A 23172-nucleotide genomic window follows, 5' to 3' on the forward strand; every position below is an offset into this window, starting at 1 on the left:
TCAAATAGTAATTCTATTTTTAGTTTTCTGAGGAATCTCCACACTGTTTTCCATAGGGGTTGTACCAATTTACATTCCCACCAACAGTGTAACAGGGCTCCCTTTTCTCCATACCCTCTTCAGCAAATATTGTTTGTAGACTTTTTGATGATGGCCATTCTGGCTGGTGTAAGGTGGTACCTCATAGTAGTTTTTATTTGAGTTTCTCTAATAATTAGTGATGTTGAACATCTTTTTATATGTTTTTTGGCCATCTTAATGTCTTCTTTGGAGAATTGTCTGTTTATGTCTTCTGCCCGTTTTTTGATGGAGTGGTTTGTTTTTGTTTTTTGGTATACAGCTGCAGGAGGTGTTTATATATTTTGAAGATTAATCCCTTGTCAGTCGCTTCATTTGCAAATATTTTCTCCCATTCTGTGTTTTGTCTTTTCATTTTGTTTAGGGTTTCCTTTGCTGTGCAAAAATCCAGTATGCATCTTAGAAGGTGATTAGTGCCCAGTAGACAATTAACACTCATTGAACAAAGAAATCCTTAGCAATATGTGTTTTTCTGATCTTTAGTATCAGAATTTGGCTTAAACCCTTTCCTCTTTATTTTGTATACTACTTCAAACTAATATTGTAAGTATCATTGACTTTCAGTGTTAGCTTCAGGTGTACAAAATAGCGATTCAATATTTTTATAGGTTACACACCAAAGTTTTTTTTTTAATTACTCAATGAATTTTACTGCACTTATAGGTGTACAACAATCATCACAGCCAAATTTTATAGCATTTCCACCCCACACCCTCAGTGCATCCCCCAACAAAGTTGTTATAAAATACCGACTATGTTCCCTGTGCCGAACCCCATACTTGTTAATGCCCTTTGGGCACTGGGGCTCTTTAGATGCTCTAGATCTGCTTTTCCAATACAGTAAATACAGTAGTCAGTAGCCCCATGTGGCTGATGAGTACTCGAAATGTGGCCAAAGTCGGGATGTGCTCAACGTGTAAAATACACATTGGATTTTGAAGACTGTGTATGAAAAAAACATAAACTGTCTCACTAATCATTTTATATTGAATACATGTTGAAATGATAATGTCGTAGGATATACTGCACTTGATAAAATATGTTGCTAAAATTAATTCCACCTGTTTCTTTTACATTTCTTTAAATGTGGCTACTGGAAAATTGGAAATGCCATAGGTGGCTATTATATTTCTCTTGGACAGTGCCAGTCCAGAACACTTATCGATCTGAACTCCATCTCCAGTGTTCCAGGCCTTGGCACTGTCATCTTATGGCCTTGGGCTCCTACATTTACCTTATGGCGTTAACTTTGCTATTCTTAAGTTTGAAGTTTGGAACACTTCCCCACTTACATTTATGTTATACATTTTTTTTCTCTATTGAATTCAACTAAAAGCCACGTGAGAGATGAAGGAAGGATGGGTCCATGGACTCATGGAGAGAGAGGCCTGCTTTCCGCAAACCACACCCTATGTTAAGAATTGGTTCTTCTCGGAGCCCTGCTAAGGAAGTGCTGTGCAGACAATTATCCACTAACTTAGTGGCTTAAAACAACATAAATTTCCTCTCCTAGAGTTCTGGAGGTCAGAAGTCTAAAATGAGTCTTCTGGGGCCTCTTCCTTCTAGAGGCTCCATAGGAGAATCATTGCTTGTCCCTTATGCTCCTAGAAGTTTCCAGCAATCCTTGGCTTGTGGGCACATCACTCCAACCTCTTCCTCCTTTGTCGCTTTGCCTTTTCTCTGACTCTTAGTTATCTTCCTCCCTCTAAGAAGAGCCCTGTGATTGTACCACGTCCACCCAGAAAATCCAGGGCAACCTCCCTGTCTTCAGATCCTTAATTTCAGCACATCTGCAAATTCCCTTTTGACCTGTGATGTCACATTTATAGGTTCCAGGGATTAGGACATGGTCATCTTTGTGGGGCCATTATTCAGCCTTCCATAGGAAACCTCAGCTGTGAGCCTACTTGTTTTTGGTTTTACAGGTTGGGTCTGATTTTTAAATATGATTTTAGTGATTTGTGAGTAGTGGGCCTATCATTCCTTTCTTTCTTTCTTTTTTTTTTTTTAGGACCACACCCATAGCATATGGAGGTTCCCAGGATTGGGGTCCAGTCGAGCTACAGCTGCCAGCCTACACCACAGCAACACAGGATCCGAGCCACATCTGCGACCTACACCACAGCTCACAGCAATGCCAAATCCTTAACCCACTGATCAAGGCCGGGGATCAAACCCACAACCTCATGGTTTCTAGTCAGATTTGTTTCTGCTGTGTCACAATGGGAACTCCCCCTTTTTTTCTTCTTAACACCAGAATTTGTAGGAATATATCAAAAACTCAAGAGCTGAGTGTTTCTAGGAAATAGTGACCCTGAAATATCCAGTTGTAACAGAAGTTGTTTTTGAGCAGTCTTTTTTTTTTTAATGATTTTTATTTTTTCCATTATAGTTGGTTTATGGTGTTCTGTCAATTTTCTACTGTACAACAAAGTGACCTAGTCACACATACATATATACATTCTTTTTCTCACATTATCCTCCATCCTGCTCCATCATAAGTGACTAGATAGAGTTCCCAGTGCTATACAGCAGGATCTCATTGCTTATCCATTCCAAAGGCAATAGTTTGCATCTATTAACCCCAGATTTCCAGTGCATCCCACTCCCTCTCCCTCCCTCCCCCTTGGCAATCACAAGTTTGTTTTCCAAGTCCATGAGTTTCTTTTCTGTGGAAAGGTTCATTTGTGCTATCTATTAGATTGCAGATGTAAGTGATATCATATGGTATTTGTCTTTCTCTTTCTGATTTGCTTCACTTAGTATGATAGTCTGTAGTTCCATCCATGTTGCTGCAAATGGCATTATTTTGTTCTTTTTTATGGCTGAGTAGTATTCCGTTGTGTATATATTACATCTTCTTAATCCATTCATCTGTCAATGGACATCTAGGTTGTTTCCATGTTTTGGCTATTGTGAATAGTTGTGCATGTTTTTAAGCCATCTTATTTCAGTAATTAGTTTAATTGGCATAGAAGGTATCAAAGTCTTATATGTAGTTTATATATATAAACCAAGGAGATATAAACCTTAAAATGAGAATAAGGATATTGTCCTGTCCTTATATATCACATTGGCATTCAACAAATTTTGTTGACATCCTGCTATGTGTCAATACTTTTTCACTGTGATTGCACTCAATTGTCTCATCAATCCTAAGAAATAGGTATTATGTCAATTTGACTGACAATGGGACGGAAAAACTTGAAGAAAATAGGTGATTCCTCAAGAACTTCATTGGATTTGGTCTTTTGCACTAAGAATGATGACATTCGAATATTTCACATTTGTTTCTCAAAAAAAAAATTGAATACCTAAAAGGTGACATTTTTACAAAGTGCCTTCTCACACATTATCACCAGTGAGCCTGTTAGGTTCTCTCTCTCTCTCTCTCTTTCTTTTTTTTTTGGTTGTTGTTGTTGGCTTTTTAGGGCCAAGCCTGTGGTATGTGGAAGTTTCCAGGCTAGGGGTTGAATAGGAGCCGCAGCTGCCGGTCTACACCACAGCCACAGCCATGCAGGATCCGAGCTGCATCTGTGACCTACACCACAGCTCATGGCAATGCCAGATCCTTAACCCACTAAGCGAGGCCAGGGATTGAACCCACATCTTCAAGGATACTAGGGGGGCTCGTTATCACTGAACCACAACAGGAACTTCATAGATTGACTCTTGCCCAGTACCATCAAGGGATGTGTGTGGAATAAATGAGTAATTCCCGATGCTCCATCCTCCCAGCTCCTTCTTCTCTAAGTGTACTTTCTCTCAGAAGCAGACTCTGAGACCCGAGTTCAAGTGTGTGTGGTTTACTTGGGAGGTGGCCCCAGAAAATTCTAGTAGGGAAGCTGGGAAGGAGACTGGAGAAGGGAAAGACATGTTATATAAATAAGTTTCCAATATGATTTAATTCTGGGGAGTTTGAGAAGACAAGAGGACATGAGCCTCAGAGTTATACCTCAGAGGCAAGGAAGCCTGGGGTGTCTATACTCCCATCAATCACTGATGGAGGACTTCTAAGGATGGGGATTCTCCTCATTCAGCCTACTGTGCACATAGGCAGAGCCAGCTCCTGCCAACAAAAGAAGCCCTTGGGCACCAGAAGATGAGGCTGGCCCTTAACCACAATATACCACCATTTGTCACTGACCCAGTGATACAGGGAAGTATCTCTGAGGAACTTGTGCTCCTGGTGACTGTCCCCAGCTCCTCTGGGGACAGTAGAGGCAATATAGGCATCCTAAGGTGTTTGGGGCTGAATTGTTCCCCCTGCCTCAAAGGAATGACTCTGTTGAAGTCCTAATCCCTCCAATGTGACTGCATTTGGAGACAGGGTCTTTTCAGAGGTAATTAAGTTAAAATTAAAATGGCCCTAGTTGAGCATGACTGGTGTCCTCTAAAAAGAGGGGATCAGGACACGAACACCCACCCAACCTCAGAGGAAATCCTAGAATCCAAGACCATGTGTAGACAGGAGGAGAAAACGCCACATATAAGCCAAGGAGAGGCCTCAGAGGAAACCAATCTTGCCTTGATCTCAAACTTCCAGCCTCCAGAATTGTGAGCAAAAGAATTTCTGTTGTTGAAGACACTTCATCTGTGGTACTTGATTATGGCAGCCCCAGCAGGCTAATACATATGGTAAACCCAGAAAAGATAGAAACCTGTTGGAACCAAAGAACAAAGGTTTGCCTAATGTTGATTTTCAGTTGAATGCAGACTGAAAACTGGGCCTCCCAAACCATTTGACTTTGGGGCTTTTAAGCAGGAAATGTCAGAATAGGGGTAATGGGCTTGTAACAGCCAGTGAACACAGCATCATAGACTTTTTGATTCTTTACTATTGGTTGCAATACTGAAAACTCAGATAACCTTGGTTTGAACAAATAGACACCCATGTCTTTCTCGTGTGGGAGTGGGTAGTTAGGCTAGTATGGTGGCGTATGGAGTCAGGCACCCAAACTCCACCATCTAACGTCTCCTCCAGAAGGTTCCGCCATCATGGCCAAAGACGGCTTCTTGACCCTTAGCGAACACATCCAAATTGTAGCCATAAGAGGAAATAAATTTTAAGGACACCCCTTCTCCCATTATAGCCACATGTTTAGATGTTGCACATGAGGCTTTTGCTTACATTGCATCGGTTAGTTACATGGCTACACCTCATTGAAGTGAAGGCTGGGAAATGTGTTCTTTATTCTGAGTGGCTATGTCATAGGATTCTTATTACTAAGAAAGAGGGGAGAGTAGATATTGGAGTACCATTTGCAATATCAGCCATGTGCAAATCACATACCACATCTTCAGTTTACTGATGAGTAAACCGAGTTTTAAAAGAACAGGTGATGAAGTGATTTAAATGTCATAGAGAACAAGTGGCAGATCTAAGAGCCATGGTGTCTCCCAAAGATAATTAGATCACTTTCCATCAAATATTTTGTCCAGTGTAATCAGTCATCCTTCCAGTTTCCTCAGGACTTGCTGGGTCCCAGTGTATTGATTTCAATAATTAACCTTTTGTAAATGTGAAGGTTTTAAGAGAAAAAACAAATACCCATATTCTAAAAGTAGTTAAAGTCCATTCAGTCCAAGTCAGCAGCATTAATTGAACAACTGACATACCCAAACATTCTCCTGAATTCCAGAGATACAAATCTTTCTGCCACTCGTACTATACAACTTTGTAGGACAAGCAAAATATCTGTCTTTTTTGGTGAAGGAGAGGTGCAGGGAGAGGGGTGTAACTCCAACTCCTAGCCCAGTGCCTGGCACATAATAGGTGTTGAATTAAAATTTGGGGAGTGCAGGGGATGAAGAATCTGACTGCAGCAGCTCAGGTTGCTGCAGAGTAATGGGTTCGATCCCCAGTCCAGAGCAGTGTGTTATAGGATCCAGCATTGCCACAGTTCCAGAGGTGGCATTAAAATTGGCACAATTGAGCAGGTGAGACCATTCAAAAAAAAAAAAATCATTGCCTAAATGAATGATTGAACAAGGGAGATGGAGAAGCAAATAATGTTATTTACATATAAATAACATGTTTATATGTATATAAACATTCAAAAGAATGAATATGGGTACGTTATATATTTATAAATTATATATATTTATATGTATATATACACATATATACACCCAGATATATAAAATGGTCCATAGAATACAGATAAGAGAAATTTAATGAGCACGAGAGAGTCAGGGAAAGTGGAGGACAGGAGATGGCCTTGAAGCTGTCCTTAAAGAATGCGAGCCCACCTGCTCTAAAACAGAGAAGGCAAGCATTCCAGTGCTTGATTCATAGTAGGTCTTTCCGAAGAATAAATGAATGGCTGGCTGGACAGATACATACCTGCAAAAAGGAAGGCATTGACCCAAGGTACAGAGTGGACTGGCCAGCCCCTGGATTAATGATCCCAGTAACTGCCAAGATCAAAGGAGCCAAACTGGAGCTAGGCTCTAAGGATCCCTGCATGTCGAGCCGAGGAATTTGAACTTTGTTCTGAGAGCAGTAGAGAGCAAAGCAGGACATCGTAGTCTGTATTCTTTACAGATAACCCCATCATGACCAATTCGTGCTCGGAATTATCACACGGTTGCACAGAATTACCTGTAAGAAGCCATAATTTAGTTTAACTGGTGGCATTATTCCCCAATATACATAATAACAGTGTGCTGATAATCCGTAGTATCTCAGATGTGATTAATACATGTGCAAAATTAAAAATCAAAATGCGTAGTTCCTTCTCTGGCTCAAAGGGTTGGTGGCATCTACGCAGCGCCAGGACACAGGTTCAATCCCCGGCCCAGCACAGTGGGTCAAAGGATCTGGTGTTGCTGTAGCCTTGGCATAGGTCGCAACTGGGGTGTGGATCTGTTCCCTGACCTGGGAACTCCATATGCCACAGGGTGGCCAAAAAAGAAAAAAAAAAATAGCAAAGCAGTAAAAAAAAAAACTTTGTACAGATAATCATCTTGCTTGATTTCTAGGCACCAGGTATATTAGGTATCTACTGCTATTTGACACATTTCTAAATTGCTTAGTGGTTTAAAACATTTATTATCTTACGCAGTTTCTGTGAGCCAGGAACTCAGAAGCAGTTTAGCTGGATGGGACTTGGGGCTTTTTACCAGGTTACAGTTGAGTTGTTGGCCAAGGCTGCAGTCATTGGAAGGCTTGACTGGCCAGAGGATCTGTTTTCCAGATGAGTGCTCGCATGGCTGTGGGCAGGAGGCCTCAGCTGCTCGCCTTGTGGACCTCTCCATAAGGCTGCTCGGGCGTCCTTATGAGATGACGAGGTGATCTTTCCAGTCCTAGCTCTTTCAGTGCTGTCTGTACTTAGATGACTTCAGAATGTGCATCTCAAGCCCCAGGTGCTCTCTGCTGCATTCTTGGCCTATCCATTGGGATGTCTCACTGAGCTTATTAGGACATCCAAAAGCGAACTCTTGATCAGCTCTCCAGAACTCACTTTCCCCCATCTCACCCATTCCCCCCATTCCAAAACAGTGTCCAAAGTGATTCGAGCCAGAAACCTGGGCATCATTCCTGCCAACCCACTCTTCCTCCCTGCTTATATGCAGTCTGCACTAAGTCCTACTCCAGACCACATCTCAAGCCCATCTCCTTCTCTCCCTCCTGCCTGCCACCACCCAGCCACATCCCATCATCTCTCACCTGAACCCCCACAGGCACTTCTCTTTGCTTCTTCTTTGGTCCCTTCTAGTCCATGTCTCAAAGAGTTGCTCTTAAAATTGCAATCATATTATGTCAGCCCTCTCCTTAAAATCGTTCGGTGACTTTCCATTGGATTAAACATAAAATCCATTCTATTTTAACCAGTGTAAAAGGCCCTGCTTGTTCTAGCCTTTGTCTGTTTCTCTAATTCTATTTTAAATTATTCTCCCTCACGCTCAGTATGAATGAGTGAATGTGTGGGGAGATAAATATAACTGTCTGGATAACTTTGCTGACTTCTTTCCCTTCCTCTTCTCACTTCCCCACTCCCTAGTGGATGTTCTCTTCACCTCATAAATAAACTACTGCACTCAAATCCTTGTCTCATGATCTGCTTCTGGGGGAGCCCAAGCTAAAACACTCCCTATTCCCAATTTCTGCCTTACTCCTCAACTTGGAAGATAAGTGAGAGAAACAGAGGAAGCAGTGGAAAGTTCCAAATATTACCTCCTCATGGCATGGGAAATTTGTTGTTGTTGTTGTTGTTTAATAGTTTTATTGAAGTATTGCTGAATTACAAGATTGTAATAATTTTTGCTGTACAACAAAGTGATTCAGTTATACACACATCCATTCTCTTTCAGATTCTTTTCTTTTTTTTTTTCTTTTTTTTTCTTTTTTTGTATTTTCTAGGGCTGCACCCACGGCATACGGAGGTTCCCAGGCTAGGGATCGAATCGGAGCTGTAGATGCCGGCCTACACCACAGCCACAGCAATGCCAGATCCGAGCCACATCTGCGGCCTTCACCACAGCTCACAGCAACACCGATCCTTAGCCCCCTGAGCAAGGCCAGGGATCGAATCCACAAACTCATGGTTCCTAGTCGGATTCGTTAACCACTGTGCCACAACGGGAACTCCAGATTCTTTTTCCCACATGGATTATCACAGAATATTGGGTAGAATCTCTGTGCTATACAACAGGTCCCCACTGGTCAGTCATTCCATATACCTCAGTGTGCATGTGCCCATCCCAGATGCCAGTCCCTCCCCCCCCACTCCCCACCTGTCCCCTTTGGTAACCATTTAAAATATATATATGTGTATATATATGTGTATGTACATATATTTAGTGAGAGAGAGACATTGAATATCTATCATCTTTTTTAACTCAATGAGATTTATACATTTATAGCTGTACAGTGATCATCACGACCCAATTTTACAGCATTTCCATCCCGAACCCCCAGCCCAACCCCCCACCCCCCAGCCTGTCTCCTTTGGCAACCATAAGTTTTTCAAAGTCTGTGAGTGAGTATCTGTTCTGCAAAGAAGTTTGTTGTATCCTTTTTTAAAATTCCACATGTAAGTGATGGCATATGACATTGGTGTCTCACTGTCTGACTAACTTCACTTAGCATGATAGTTTCTAGGTCCATCCATATTGCCGCAAATGCCATTATTTCTTTCCTTTTTATGGCTGAGTACTATTCCATTGTGTAACTGTACCACATCTTCTTTATTGAAGGTGCATCAGTACATACTGGTACATGCTTGACAGCTTGGGCATCTGGGGCTGGGCTGTCAAATGCCTACAAATCCAGGAAGGTCAAATGTTTTGAGATGTCCCTGGGCCTTCTGGGCTTGGACTCTGTATCTCAAAGATGGAGAGGAACCCAGAATTAATCTTAACTGGTTGGGTACTATAGACTCACCATACTGGGAGCTATGATAAAAACAAAAGAAAACACAAACAAATCTCTTATGATTGGACTGTGCTCTCTGTATTTAGAAAAAACTTTCATTTCACTTGTTTGGCAATATTTAAATATATTCAAGCATCAGCAGAAAAGTTTTTACTTCTCAATTTATCTTGGAGAATATTATAAAGTTTCCTGGAACCCAACCATCAACAAGCATACTAAGAATTCTGGCAGAGTATATTTTTGCAGAAAATAAAGAATCCCATGAAGAAATACTATACTACTTACACAATCCCTGGAATGTTTTTAAATTAACTTCAGCTGTGGAGATGGCAATTTGTGATTAATTTGATCACTCTAGACAGCAAGCTGTATAATGCATTAAAGGAACTCTGAGCAATTCAGCATTTAGTTCAGCCTCCCACGGCTCATGGCCTCCTCCCCACAGACACTTGCTCACCTACACTGCCCCTTCCCTGCCTCCAGACTGGCTTCCCTGAGCCTTCTATATGCCAGACGTTATTTTGGAAGAGAGATCAGAGAGAGAGTGTGTGTAAAAGCACGCGTGTGCAGGCATCTGTCTAGCCTGGCCAGACCTCCCAAGGTGGCGGAGAATGCTGCCTGGATCATTTCGGTCCAAAACCAAGAATTCTCTTTCTAGGTTCATAAATTTCTTGTTATTGATTACCCCACATTCATCAGGTTCCACGGAGTTGGGTCAGGCCAGTCAAATGCCTATAAACTTGTACTACTCAGATATCTATTAAATTCAAGTGATTGATACTGTGCCTTAACCATGCGTCCTTGACATCCCAGAATGCACTGCTCCAACTTTGTACATTAAAAAAATATATATGCTTCACTAAGTATGGAACTAAATACAATTCAAATTGCTAGCTTTCTTTTCTTTTCTTTTTTTCTGTATGAATGGATTCACATGTGAGGGGAAAAAATCACATGTATTGGACTTTAGGAAAAGAAATGCATTTTTTTTTTCCATTTTTGGCTGTCCCACAGCATATGGAGTTCCCAGGCCAGGGATCAAATCCCAGCTATAGTCACGACTTAAGGCGCAGCTGCAGCAATGCCAGATCCTTAACCCGCTGTGCCGGACTCTCCTCTGAAGGTTGACCTTGGCTTTAGGACGGCCCTTCAGCTTTGCCCAGCAGCCTTGGACCCCTCCACGCAACCTCCTTTCCCTCTCTTCACTCAGGGTCCCAATTACCTGGTGGCCCCCTGGATCTCCCCGCCTTCCCCAGCTCCACAACCCAAGCCGCTGCAGTGACAATACTGGATCCTTATCCCACCGCGGATAAGGAAAAAGAAAGAAAGTCCAATAATTAATTTTCTTTTTATCCATAATTTTAAATAGCTGCATATGTGAAGTTTAAAAAACTGGCAAGCCCAGAATGCAGAACTGGACTTTGGGTGTAACACATTAATTTCCTCCAGCATCTACAAATCAGCAAGTAATCATTAGCCCTTCTTGTCCACTAGTGATTTCCCTCCTTTAAACTGTCTTCCCATTTTCCTGGCTGGAGGTAGAATTTGATGATTAAACCAGTAAAATCCCATTTGCAGCTGTCCCTTTGAAGCCATCTCTCGAAAGTGGGTGCATGCATGGACAGGTGCACCCAATTAAATAAAAGGCATGCTGCTCATTTATGGACCCACATGGGCCTCTGATGGTTTTTCCTACGTTGTTCTCCTCTGATGGTTTTTCCTACGTTGTTCTTTCAAGCTGCTTGCTCCCCTTTAGAAAATATGCACGGAACCCGCCACTGCATCCACAGAGCAGCTGGAGGCTGAACTGCTGTTTTCCAGTTTGCTATAGTTGCCTGAATATCACAATCCATGTTGTAGTTCTCAGTCACCAAGTTGATTTTTAACTGTTGTTGCCATTTTTTAAAACAAAGGAGAATAAGGCTAGATTTAATGACAGATTTCTGCTCTCTTCCAACAGAGCTGTAATTCTGAAATGTATTTGTGACTGGGGGAGGGACTCCTTACAGTGGAAATCTTACTTTGTGAACCAAAGCAATCGGACTTTATTAACAAGTGTTTGATGGCCCAAGTGTTAGTCATTAATATTTTGGAGACGTTTACAAGTGATACTTTGTACGGTGTCAAAAATGATGGCTAGGGAGAAATGAATACACCTCAGATTTCTCAGTTTCACCTTTTCACCTAAAAGCAAGCATGTGCAAGCAATAAAACTCGAGAAAGAGGGTTTCTCTGGAGAGCTGTGGTAATGTGCAAACAATATATGAATTTCACCTTCTGGAAACTTTCTCCTGTTACTTAACCCCAGGCAGTATGCTCGACAATCAAAAGTAATTGACTTTGACCAGTACATATGAAATGGGCTCAACCACCTGTACAGGGGATCCTGGGCCGTTTCGCCAAAGTTTCTAAGTAAACAAAAAAGAAATGCTGTTTCAACAGATTTCAGTTTTGTTCTTGGTGATTTCACATTTAACAGTTTCAATAATCTTTTTTTTTTCTTGAGTTATAATGGACATATAACATTATATTAATTTCACATGTCCAACATGATGATTCAGTGTTCGTATACATTGCAAAAACAATCCTTCCAATAAGTCTAGTTAACATCTGTCACCATGCATAGTTACAGATTTTTTTTTCTTGTGATGAGAACTTTTAAGAGTCACTATCTTAGCAACTTTCAAACGTGTAAACAGTATTTTTAACTATAGTTCTTGGCTGTATGTTACAACCCCAGGACTTCTTTATTGTAACTTCTTCCCACCAATCACCAGAATTCATATTAGGCCCCATTGCCCATGGAAAACCCCTCACCCACCCATCTAATCTAAGGACTTCTGTATCTTCCCCTAGTTCCTGAGAGCTTACTTTTTTGGTAACAGTCATCACATTGGAGTGTAATTATCTGTTTACTCGCCCATCTTTCTCTCTCAATTCTTTGTGGCCAGGAGCTGTTTTGATTTACTTCTAGTGTCTCAGTGCCTAGTATGGTGCCTGGCACGTAGTTATGTAATCAACTTGGGGTGAATAAATTGGGTAGATGGACAGGTGAATAATGTAGGGGGAGGAAAAACAATTTGCCCTCCACCCTTTTAGGTTGCGGGTTGAGCTGTTCCCCCTTCACTAATAAAAGGCGGATGAACAGGAGAAAAACAGAAGTTTAATAACATGTATGCCTGCTGTATACACGGAAGAGACCCAGGAAAAAAACTGAGAAACTTCCCCACAGGGCCCAAGCCACCACCTCCGATACCATCTCCAAGTCAAGACAAAAGGAGATGTTGGGGGTGGGGGAGCCAGTTATGGGAGGTTGTCAGGCAAAGCACCGTAAACCAGGATAAGGTTGTGTACAGATTTGAATCAGCGCCTTCTCCATCCATAGCTGTTTCTTGAGCTGTAGAATCATCTTTCTCTTCCTGGGACAGAGAGGGAGGCTTGCTTCCAAATGGACATTTCCCTTGTAACTGTAAACGTCACTCACAAAAGGGTAACTTCTCCTGTGTTTGCTGTTCTTAAAAATAAACAGCTCAGAATTATCCTTGTGCCAAAGAGGCATCTTTTAGTGGCATAGTCTTCTCCCCTTTAGTAGTTCGGTGACATGTGTTCCCCTCTGACTTCTAATACCAGTGAAATTAGCCAGGCTTTCTTGGCCTTAGTTTGTTCATGTGTAAGATGATAGGTTAGAACTGGATGGTATCTAAGGGCACTCTCTGTAAGGTGGAATTCTTTGACAATCTCCCCTTACTGTAAAAATTGATTCCCACATATATGAAAGAGTAAAGTCACACAGAAACTATGGCAGCCACGAGAAGGTGACTTGCGGGCCTCCAACTGCTGGGAGCATAGTTGACCAAGGGCCCTCAACTGCTCAGCTCGTGGAAATCCATCACCACCTCGGAGCAAGGCCATGCCTCTCATGGGCTCTCCTTGCCCTGCCTCCTTCCAGGCTGAGCGGGGCAGGAATGCTAAGGCAGGACCTCTTGTGGGAAACAGGACTCTCCTCTGAAGGTTGACCTTGGCTTTAGGACTCCCCTTCAGCTTTGCCCAGCAGCCTTGGACCCCTCCATGCAACACCCCCTTCCCTCTCCTTCACTCAGGGTCCGAATTACCTGGTGGTCCCTTGGCTCTCCCCGCCTTCCCCAGCTCCCATCCCATTGCTCTTACAGACCTTTCCCCTAATAGCATCCTTATACGTTTGAGCCCATCTTGGTTTCTGCTTCTCAGAGGGTTCAGACTAAAGCTGACACCTAGTTCAAACTGAGACATTTAATTAAGAGCCCATGGCAGTTTGAAACTTTATACCTTATTCAACACCTCTAATACTAATTCTGTAACTAGTGCTCATCAAAGCATTTGATTAGGGAGGTTTACTGTCCCAAGCCCTCTATACATATTAAATAATTTCATGATCACAAAAATCCTTTTGTTCTCCCCATGTAAGAAGCACTGTAGCTGGGGCATAGGAAGGTGAAGTAATTGGCTGGAGGTCACAGGTGAACATGTAGTAGGGCTGGAATTCAAACTCAGGAGATCACAGTCCTAACCACCATGCTGTATCGGCCTCTTAGCATCAGAGCTGATCCTGCTCTCTCTTTTTTTTTTTTTTTTTTGGTCTTTTTGCCGTCTCTTGGGCCGCTCCTGCGGCATATGGAGGTTCCCAGGCTAGGGGTCTAATCGGAGCTGTGGCCACCAGCCTACGCCAGAGCCACAGCAACGCAGGATCCGAGCCGCGTCTGCAACCTACACCACAGCTCACGGCAACGCCGGATCCTTAACCCACTGAGCAAGGGCAGGGACCGAACCCGCAACCTCATGGTTCCTAGTCGGATTCGTTAACCACTGCGCCACGACAGGAACTCCCTGATCCTGCTCTCTTTCTAGAGACACTCTGCACTTGGCTTTCCTGGCACCACACTCACCCACTGTTCCTTTTACCTTTCTTAGCATTACCTGAGTCTTTCTGGACCTTCCTCCTCCTTGGCCCACCTCACATATGCATACATTTCCATGGGGCTCCTTCGCTTCTTATACCACCTCCATTCTCTTAGACTCAGTAACGAACAACCTGCACCTGACTTCCAAGTCCAGTCCTGCCTCTTGAACTTCCGGCCCAAATGTCCAACTTCCTCTACAACCTCTCCACCCCTTGACTGGCTGTCTCGTGAGCCCTCAAAAGCAGCAAGTCCCAAAGAAAACTCATCATTTCCCCTGTTCCCTAACATGTTCCTCCATCTATATTCCTCATCCTAGAAATACAACATAGCCGCCTACCCAAAAACGCATCCTTCTCACACTCCACACCCAGTGGACCAGAATATGATTTCCACGAGGGCAGAGACAGAATGGGCCCTTGGTTGCTGCTGAACTTCTGGAGACTCACCCAGTGCCGGATACATTGTAGGTGCATAAGAAATACTTGTTGAATGACTGAATGAATGATTCAAATCCATTACCAAGTCCCCACCTCCCCTGCTAGTGTTCCAGTCAAAGCCACTAGACTCTCTCTTCCAAGCCGACTGCTATCCCTGCTTCCATTCTGCCTCCCTCTGGTCTCTTTCACAGATCCGATGATATTTTTCTAGAGGGAATTCTTGCCAAATAACTTTCCCACCTAAAACCCGCCAGTGCTGCCCTGTTGCCGACTGTTAGGATAGAAGACACCACAGCCCTAACTTAACTCAGAAGACTGTCTGTGATGTGGCCCATCTCCCTCCCCCTGGTCTGTCAGTTTTTCAAGCACAAGCATGGTATCTCTTGCCTCTTGGCCTGCACTCATTCTGTTACCTCTGCCCGTAATATTCTTTCCCTCGCTCCATGTGGTTGACCGCTATTTGCCTTCAGGCTCATGTCAAGGTTGCACCCTCAGAGAGAACATCTTGGGTCCTTTTGACTAGGTTATGCGTCTTTGCTTTAAGCTTCTGTAGCTGACCGTGTTTCGTGTCTGTTACCCTCACCCTCTTGTCTAACAGCTCATATTAGGGACCTTGTCTGCCATGTTCATCTCTGTGTGCTGGTACCTAGCACAGTGCTCATTACATACCAACGCCCTGTTGAGGATAAAGCTGGGGTTTTTGGCATCAGGAAATAGGGAAGGCCTTTCCTTCTGGGGTTGGGGAGCGTATTGTTTGCAAACCAGCGGTCAAGAAGTTGGCAGTCATCTGTAAGGTTTTGTTGATAGACCAAAACGTAATTAAATGAATCCCATATTCCTTGTTAAAATATGGAATTTCCACCCCCCCCCATATAGCTTTACTGTTTATCTTGTTTTCTTTTTAAATCCACCTGTAGTTGCAGCTCCCCTGTGCTGCCTTCGTCTTCTTTCCCAGGCAAGATGAGTTTTTCCTTCCACGTTGCTGCTTAAACAACAGCTCCATGTTGTTAAAGGAAGAGAAAATGGAGGTGGGCACTTTGTCAAATTTTAGTACAAGCAGCTGAGTCTCTGAGGATCTAGGTGGAAGATTTTCTTTTGGCAGCATGAGATAGTATAAGTTATATTACCTTATTCACCAGGGTATGGGGGTAGCTGGTTTTACCAATTAGTTTCAATCTTTGTGTTCATCTCTTAAGGGCTTCAATACAAATAACCCAATTGAAAAATGGCCAAAGGACCTGAATAGACCTTTCTCCAAAGAAAGCACACAAAAGGCCAAGGAACACATGAAAGATGCTTAACATCATTAGCCATCAGGGAAATGCAAGTCAAACCATAATGAGATACTGGAGTTGCCGTCGTGGCGCAGCAGAAACGAATCCAACTAGGAACCATGAGGTTTCAGGTTCCATCCCTGGCCTCGCTCAGTGGATTAAGGCTCTGGCATGGTCATGAGCAGTGGTGTAGGTCACAGATGTGGCTCAGATCCTGCGTAGGCTGGCAGCTGTAGCTCTGATTGGACCCCTAGCCTGGGAACCTTCATATGCCACGGGTGCAGCCCTAAAAAAAAAACAAAAAAAACAAAAAAAAACAAACCATGAAATACTATTTCTCAACCATTCAAATGGCTGCCGTTAAAAAGTGGACAATAGCAAGTGCTGGTGAGAACGTGAAGAAATTGGAATCCTCATACATTGCTGGTGGGAATGGAAGTTGATGAGGCCATCTTGGCAAACAGTGTGGCATTTCTTCAAAAGGTTAAACATGGAGTTGCCCTGTGACCCAGCAGTTTCACTCCTAGGTATATACCCAAGAGGGATGAAGGTATATGTTCAAAAGAAAACTAGTACACAGTTGTTCATAAGAGTATTATTCATCATAGCCAAAAAGTAGAAACAACCCAAATGTCCATCAGCTGATGAACAGATAAACAAAGGTGGTTCGTTCATACAATGGAATGTTGTTTCGCAGTAGGAAGGAACGAAGGAATGAAATACTCTTACATGCCGCCAAGTAGATAAACCTTGAAAACAGGCTAAATGAAAACAGCCAGACATACCAAGACCGCGTAGAAAATGCTTGTATTTATGTGAAATGTCCAGAATAGGAAAATCCAGGGACAAAATGTCAATGTGTGGTTGCCAGTGGATGGAGGGAGGGGAGAATTGGGACTCACTGCTGTTAGGTTCGGGGTTTCTTTTTGGAGTGAGGGAAGTGTTCCAGAATTGGATGGTGCTGATGGCCTCATAACCCAGTGAATATGTGAGAAACCCCTGAAAATGGTGCCTTTTATATTATGTAAGTTATATCTCAATTTTTAAAATGCTACCCTAAAAAAAGCGTCTTCAGTACATCATGGTGTTTGGAGTAGCATTTACTTACTCAGGACACTTTATATTCACTTGTCCACAATTTCTTGTTTGGAGATCGTTAGTTACATACAGACCAGGTCAAGATTTTGATAGCCCTTTGAGAAGTGTTAGTAATAGCTAGATTAGATTAGGGTGGATGGCTCTATCATTTCTCAGTCAAAACTTTTTCGGAGAGCATAGCATCGATACTTCCTATGTTGCCCTATACTGGAACGTATCCGTGTACAATAGACTGTGAACTTAATAGGGCAAAGCTCGGTCTCCCCTCACCCCACCCCACCCCGGCTGCACCCGACGAGGCATGTGCAAGTTCCCAGGCCAGGGATCAGATCCAAGCCGCAGCTGCGACCTACGTTACAGCTACAGCATTGCCTGATCTGTAACCCACTGCACCAGGCCAGGGATTGAACCCATGCTGCCTCAGAGACAATGCTGGATCCTTAACCTGTTGTGCCATAGTGGGAACTCCATAAAGCTGGGGTCTTTCTCTTTTTTTTCTTTTTCATTTTCCGTTTTTGGCTGCGCCTGCTGCATATGGAAGTTCCCGGGCCAGGCGTTGAATCCGAGCCGCACCTGTGACCTGTGTCACAGCTGCGACAATGCCAGACCCTTAACCCACTGTGCCAGGCTGGGGAATTGAGCCAGTGTCTCCAAAGAGACAAGCCAGATCATTAACCCACGCACCACAGCCTGAATGCCTTGGGTGTTTTTAATCATTCTGTGTGCCTAAGGCATTGCTTAGAATATAGTAAATGCTCAACAAATGTTTCATTTTAATTCCTTGACACTTAACAGGGGACAGTTTTGCCTCCCACGGAACATTCCACGATGTCTAGAGACAGTTTTGGCTGACACAGCTGGGGGGATGGCTGCTTCTAGTTCTACAGGTAGAAGCTATAGAGGATGCTGCTGAACATTTTGAGATCCCCAGCGCAGCCTCCAACAACAAAGATTAATCTGGCCCCAAATATCAGTCATGCAGAGGTCGAAAAGCCCCGTTCTGAATGATTCCAGTGAATGACTTATAAATCCCCCAAATTAATTCCCTTGGAGGATGGGGGGAAAAAAGTCCCTTTCAAAAAAAAAAAGTCAGGCATAAAATCTTTCTTGCATTTGGAGTCCTCAGTTAATGAAACGCCCCAGACCACACCTTTACAGCTCTCCACTGAGAGCCAAGTTGCTGGGAGGAGCAGACCACAAGGGACACCTGCAGGGTTGTTAAACCTCCTGACCTTGACCAAGATATGATTAACTTGCGGAGAAGTCAGTTGTGCAGCCGAAAGCACGTGGTACAGTGTGTCCTCTTTGCCTCTTTAAGCGCCCAGGAAGCCTTTTGCGTGAGGAAACACCCCCAGCCATCCACACAATACACAACTTAAGCCTTTTCTTCCAGAATCTGGTAGCAACCCTGTGCAGTGCCCGACCAGGGAGTAGGTGAGCACACAGCCAGCTCCAGTCATGACACGTGGGAGCGGGGCCCACTGTCTCCGGCCTCTAGGTCAAGGTTGGCAAACTGCAGCCCACATGCCAAGGCTGGGTAGCCCTCTGTTTCTGTGTGACCCTTGAGCTAAGATTGGTTTTTACCTTTTTAAATGATAAAGCTAAACCAAAAGACTCTTGCATGATGCATGAAAAGTATGTGAAATTTACATGTCAGGGTCCCTCAGTAAAGTTTTATTGAACATGGCCACGCCCACCTGTGGCTCCCTTTGCACTTGGACAAAGACCCTATGGCCCACAAAGCCTAAACGACTTACCGTCTGATCCGTTGTGGAGAATGTTCGCTGACCCCTGCTCTACAGTTAAAGGGTAGAATGAATTGTGTTCACAGGATCAAGAAGGCACCATGGGCTGGAATCCCTGACATGGCACAGCTCTGCTGGGGCTGTGACTCTGATCCTTTGGCCTGGAGTTTGCTCATCTGTGACACGAGAGACCTTCAGTGCAGGATCTCTAGAAGCTTCCCAGCTTTAACCATCTATAGTGTGTCAAGATTTTGAGATTGCAGTTTGCTCAATGGTTCCCAAGTGGCCAGTGGGATAAAAGCACAGCACTCTTGTCTGGGACAAAGCCATGGGGCCCGGCAGTCACGTTACCACACTCGGGGCTGAAGCAGACACAGACCTGGTAGGCACTGTGTCTGTACAGAGCAGATTTGAAAATTAGCCATTTGCAAGGTTCAGAAACAGACATTTTTGGCCGCTTTCGTGTGTCCTCGTTTTATAGATGATGTCACCCCAATTCTTTTCACCCTGGAGAAGAAGGAAATGGATGACACTCATTATTGGGGAAGCCTGGCGAGGGATGGTGGCAGAGGCGGGCAACCCCAAATTCAGGTTTTCAGAATCCCATCTCGTATTTCTAGCAGGTTTATGGAAATTAACCAGGTGATTGTCATGGTCCTGTCGGTTTAATAGCATGACAGGGTCTCCCTTGCCCTTTCTGTTTGCTAAATACTAACATGTGGCTCTTTATCCGCAGTCCAAGGAATCACGGGTTGTTGGCACTGTCACTCCAGCCCGGGGTCTGTCGCTATGGAACCACCCTGGCCTGCTGCTATGGCTGGAGGAGGAGCAGCAAGGGAGTCTGTGAAGGTAAATGTAAAAACTCAGACCAGGTAGTGAGCCTGCGTCCTTAGGCTTTTATTTGTGACCCCATAAGCTGTTGCCAGATTGCCAGTGGGTTCCCCAGAGGAGGGACATGGGTCACCACTAGCACCCAAGGTCTGGGCTTCTGTGGGATCTCTTCCCATTCAAAATAGAGCTGGTGCCGATACCCTAGGCATGATTTATTTCAGGGGCTTTGTCTTGTCACTTGTTTCTGTTATCTTAGTGAGTCTGGCTGGGTTGTTGGTTACTCTTTTTGTTGTGATCTGAGTTGGGCAGAAATTGGTCAATAAATACCTCTTTGGAATTAGAGTTGATTTCTAATGAAACTCACTTATTGATAATGAATCACTCAACCAGTAGGCTTCGGTCACAAATGTAAAAGTAAGCCGCTTATTTTATAGTTTGGTTACTCACATTTTTAAGTCTATTGTACCAGTTTCTTCTTCTTTTTTTTTTTTCTCACTTAAATTTTTTTTTTTTTTTTTTTTTGCTTTTTACGGCTGCATTTGTGGCATATGTAGGTTCTCGGGCTAGGAGTCAAATCGGACCTGCATCTGAGGCTCGTGGGATCTGAGCCATGTGTGCAACCTACACCACAGTTCATGGTAGCACCAGATCTTTAAGCCACTGAGTGAGACCAGGGATCGAACCCACATCCTCATGGACACTATGTGGGGTTCTTAACCGGCTGAGCCACAACAGAAACTCCTATTGTATTAGAGTCTATATGGTTTCAAGGCATACCTCCATATAGGCAAGATATGCGTGGTTCTTTTGTATAGATTTCAAACTACCATTATTTGCCTTGGACATTGTTTTTCAGTCCATGTGTTAGGAAGTCCAAAAAAGGCCTCTGATAATTTCAAGAGAGCTGGAAAGGTGAGGGATGAATACAGAGATTTGTATTGCTTTGTTTTCTGCATGACTTTCTGTAATAATCAACACTCAAATCAAATCTGCACTCTTTTGACTCTCCGACTAGGGTTGCATTTCTTCAGGGCAGGAATTTGGCTTCAGGGTCCTTGTGTCCCTAGTATGTGGCATAGGCCTGAACCCAAATCCTTTATCTGTTAGAGGGAATAAACACCCAACTGCATGTCCCATATACTTCAGGCACTGGTGTGAGTCATATTGGATTATACTGTCAAGCACGGAAATGTAGGCAGTTTTTTAAGAATAACTGTTCTCCTTTTTGCTGGTCTCTCCATGCCCCAATATCCTCCTCTTCAGCTGGTTCAGAAATATCTGGGTGGGAGTTCCTGTTGTGGCTCAGCAGGTTAAGGACCTGACATAGTCTCAGGGAAGATGTGGATTTGATCCCTGGATTCACACAGTGGGTTAAGGATCTGGCAGTGCCGTGAGCTATGGTATAGGTCGGAGATGTGGCTTGGATCTGGTGTTGCCGTGGCTATGGTGTAGGCTGGCAGCTGCAGCTCCGATTCGATCCCTGGCCCAACAACTTCCACATGCCGCAGATGCGACCATAAAAAGAAAAAAAAAAAAATCTGGGTAGACCATAGGTGAGGTTAGAACATGATCATGTCGGAATCCATGAAATTTCGAGGACATTGGTGTTGCTCTCACATGCTCGATATTAGGGAAAACCTTCCATGGTCACCATTTCCTTGTGATGAGATAGATTAGATGGCAAGAGTATGAAGATACTAGAAAAAAATATGTGGAGCTCATCGTTGCCTCCCTAGAGAAAGAAAGTTAGAACATCCCCCTGGGACTTTGTCAGTTAGAAAGGGCAGTCCTCACGCTGACTGCATTTATAGTGTCAAGATCAAGGGCATTGTCTTGAGAACCGGGATGCTGTGGTTGACCTTGGGCAAGGTAGGTAAGCGCGCTCAGGCTCCATTTCCTCCTCTGCGACATGGAAATGTGAACACCTACCTTGGAGGTAAGGAGCACATGCATAAAGGCTGCGCTCATTACCTGGAACACAGAGAAAATACCTTCTGTTACCCTTGACCTGAAAAGGACCAGTCGCTCTCATTGCTGACCTCTTCCGTCAAAGCACCAGGTGACGGGGGAGTTTAATGCTGCTTTATTCTTTTTCTAGACACAACATGACACATTTGTATTTGAAGTCAGTCAGGTGGAAAGGGGCAAAAACCACGTGGGCTGCCTGATTTTGAAATCTCTTACAGTCGCACGAACCTCAGCACCTCCTGCCGTAAAACTTGCGTGTCACTGGCGAATAAATGAGGGGGCGCTTTGGCGTTTGGGAAGGGTTGCTCTGTAACTCCATCAGAGCACTTTGGCCACGGACCACAGGCCTGCCACATGCTCAGTGCTTTTGTGGACTCACACCCTCGGCAGGAAAGAACTGAAAGCAGGATGTTAAGGGGGATTCAAGGAAAACGCTCTCTGTGCACGTTTGGCAAGACAAAGAGGTGGTCAGCTGCCCTCTGCTCCAGTCAAATGTTGACCTATTAAAATGCAGGGATTTTTTTTGTAACATCCAATTGGCATGGTCCTTCTTGATGATAAAGTCATAGGCTCCTTGAAGCACCGAATACCAAGGTAGTTAGTTCCTGGTTACCAGGGCTCTCACTTCTAAGCTGGGGATGCAAACACATGCCAACCTGCCCCAACAAGCAGAGCCAGACCGCAGCCCGTGAGGTCCCGGTCCGCCCAGACCTTCGCCTCCCTCGTCTCCTCACCCTTCATCCCTCCAAAAGCCCTGCCTCGGTGCCAGAGCAGGCCCTGCTCCACAGCCAGTATCATTCGAAGTGATCTTCACATGTTAGTCAGTTAGCAAGATGGGATAAGATATTGTCCATGACCTAATTGCTAGTGAAAAGCAATAGACGGAGGTGTTTGCGGCCCGAGTTGAATGAGAGAGCTTCCTTTATCGAAAGCACACTTAAATATCAGGCCATTTTAGACATAAACAGAATTTGCTTGTGCTGTGGATTGGCTGTGCTAATCTCAGATCCAAAATTACTGTAAATTGAAAACATCTTTCTGGAGCATTGACCTTCTAGCAGCAAGGATATTATTCACCACTTTTCCTCTGTTCTTTTTGGCATTAATCCTGGATTTTCCTGTCTGGGCTCCATTGGAAATAACTTTCCAGGGAACAATCAGGTCTTCACGGCTTAGAAAAATAAAAGATGTCTTTTTCTAACATGTAGACTTAAAGCTACCTCTCCAAGGACATAAACATAACAAAATAGACAGTGGAAATCAAATTCTATCTCGTTTGTTTCCAAAAGGGGAAAACTTTTGCTGGGCAGCATTTTCTTCCCCTTACCTTCTCACTTATGATCTATTCCGAGCTATAAAATGTTTCCCTGTTAAAAGTTCTACACCATTTGCTCTATTTATCGAACAAAACTATTTAAGGATCTA

The 23172-nt window shown here is 43.7% G+C and overlaps 1 protein-coding gene across 1 annotated transcript in view; it reads left to right on the forward strand.

Annotated features, from left to right (window-relative positions):
* Positions 1-23172, forward strand: part of EGFL6 (EGF like domain multiple 6) — a 66825-nt gene that overhangs the window by 3115 nt on the left and 40538 nt on the right. The window contains exon 2 of the mRNA XM_047765641.1: positions 19685-19797. Coding sequence (XP_047621597.1) covers positions 19685-19797 — 113 coding nt within the window. The remainder of the gene's footprint in view (positions 1-19684; positions 19798-23172) is intronic.

The sequence above is a fragment of the Phacochoerus africanus genome, chromosome X, assembly GCF_016906955.1.
Source record: "Phacochoerus africanus isolate WHEZ1 chromosome X, ROS_Pafr_v1, whole genome shotgun sequence".
Taxonomy (NCBI): domain Eukaryota; kingdom Metazoa; phylum Chordata; class Mammalia; order Artiodactyla; family Suidae; genus Phacochoerus; species Phacochoerus africanus.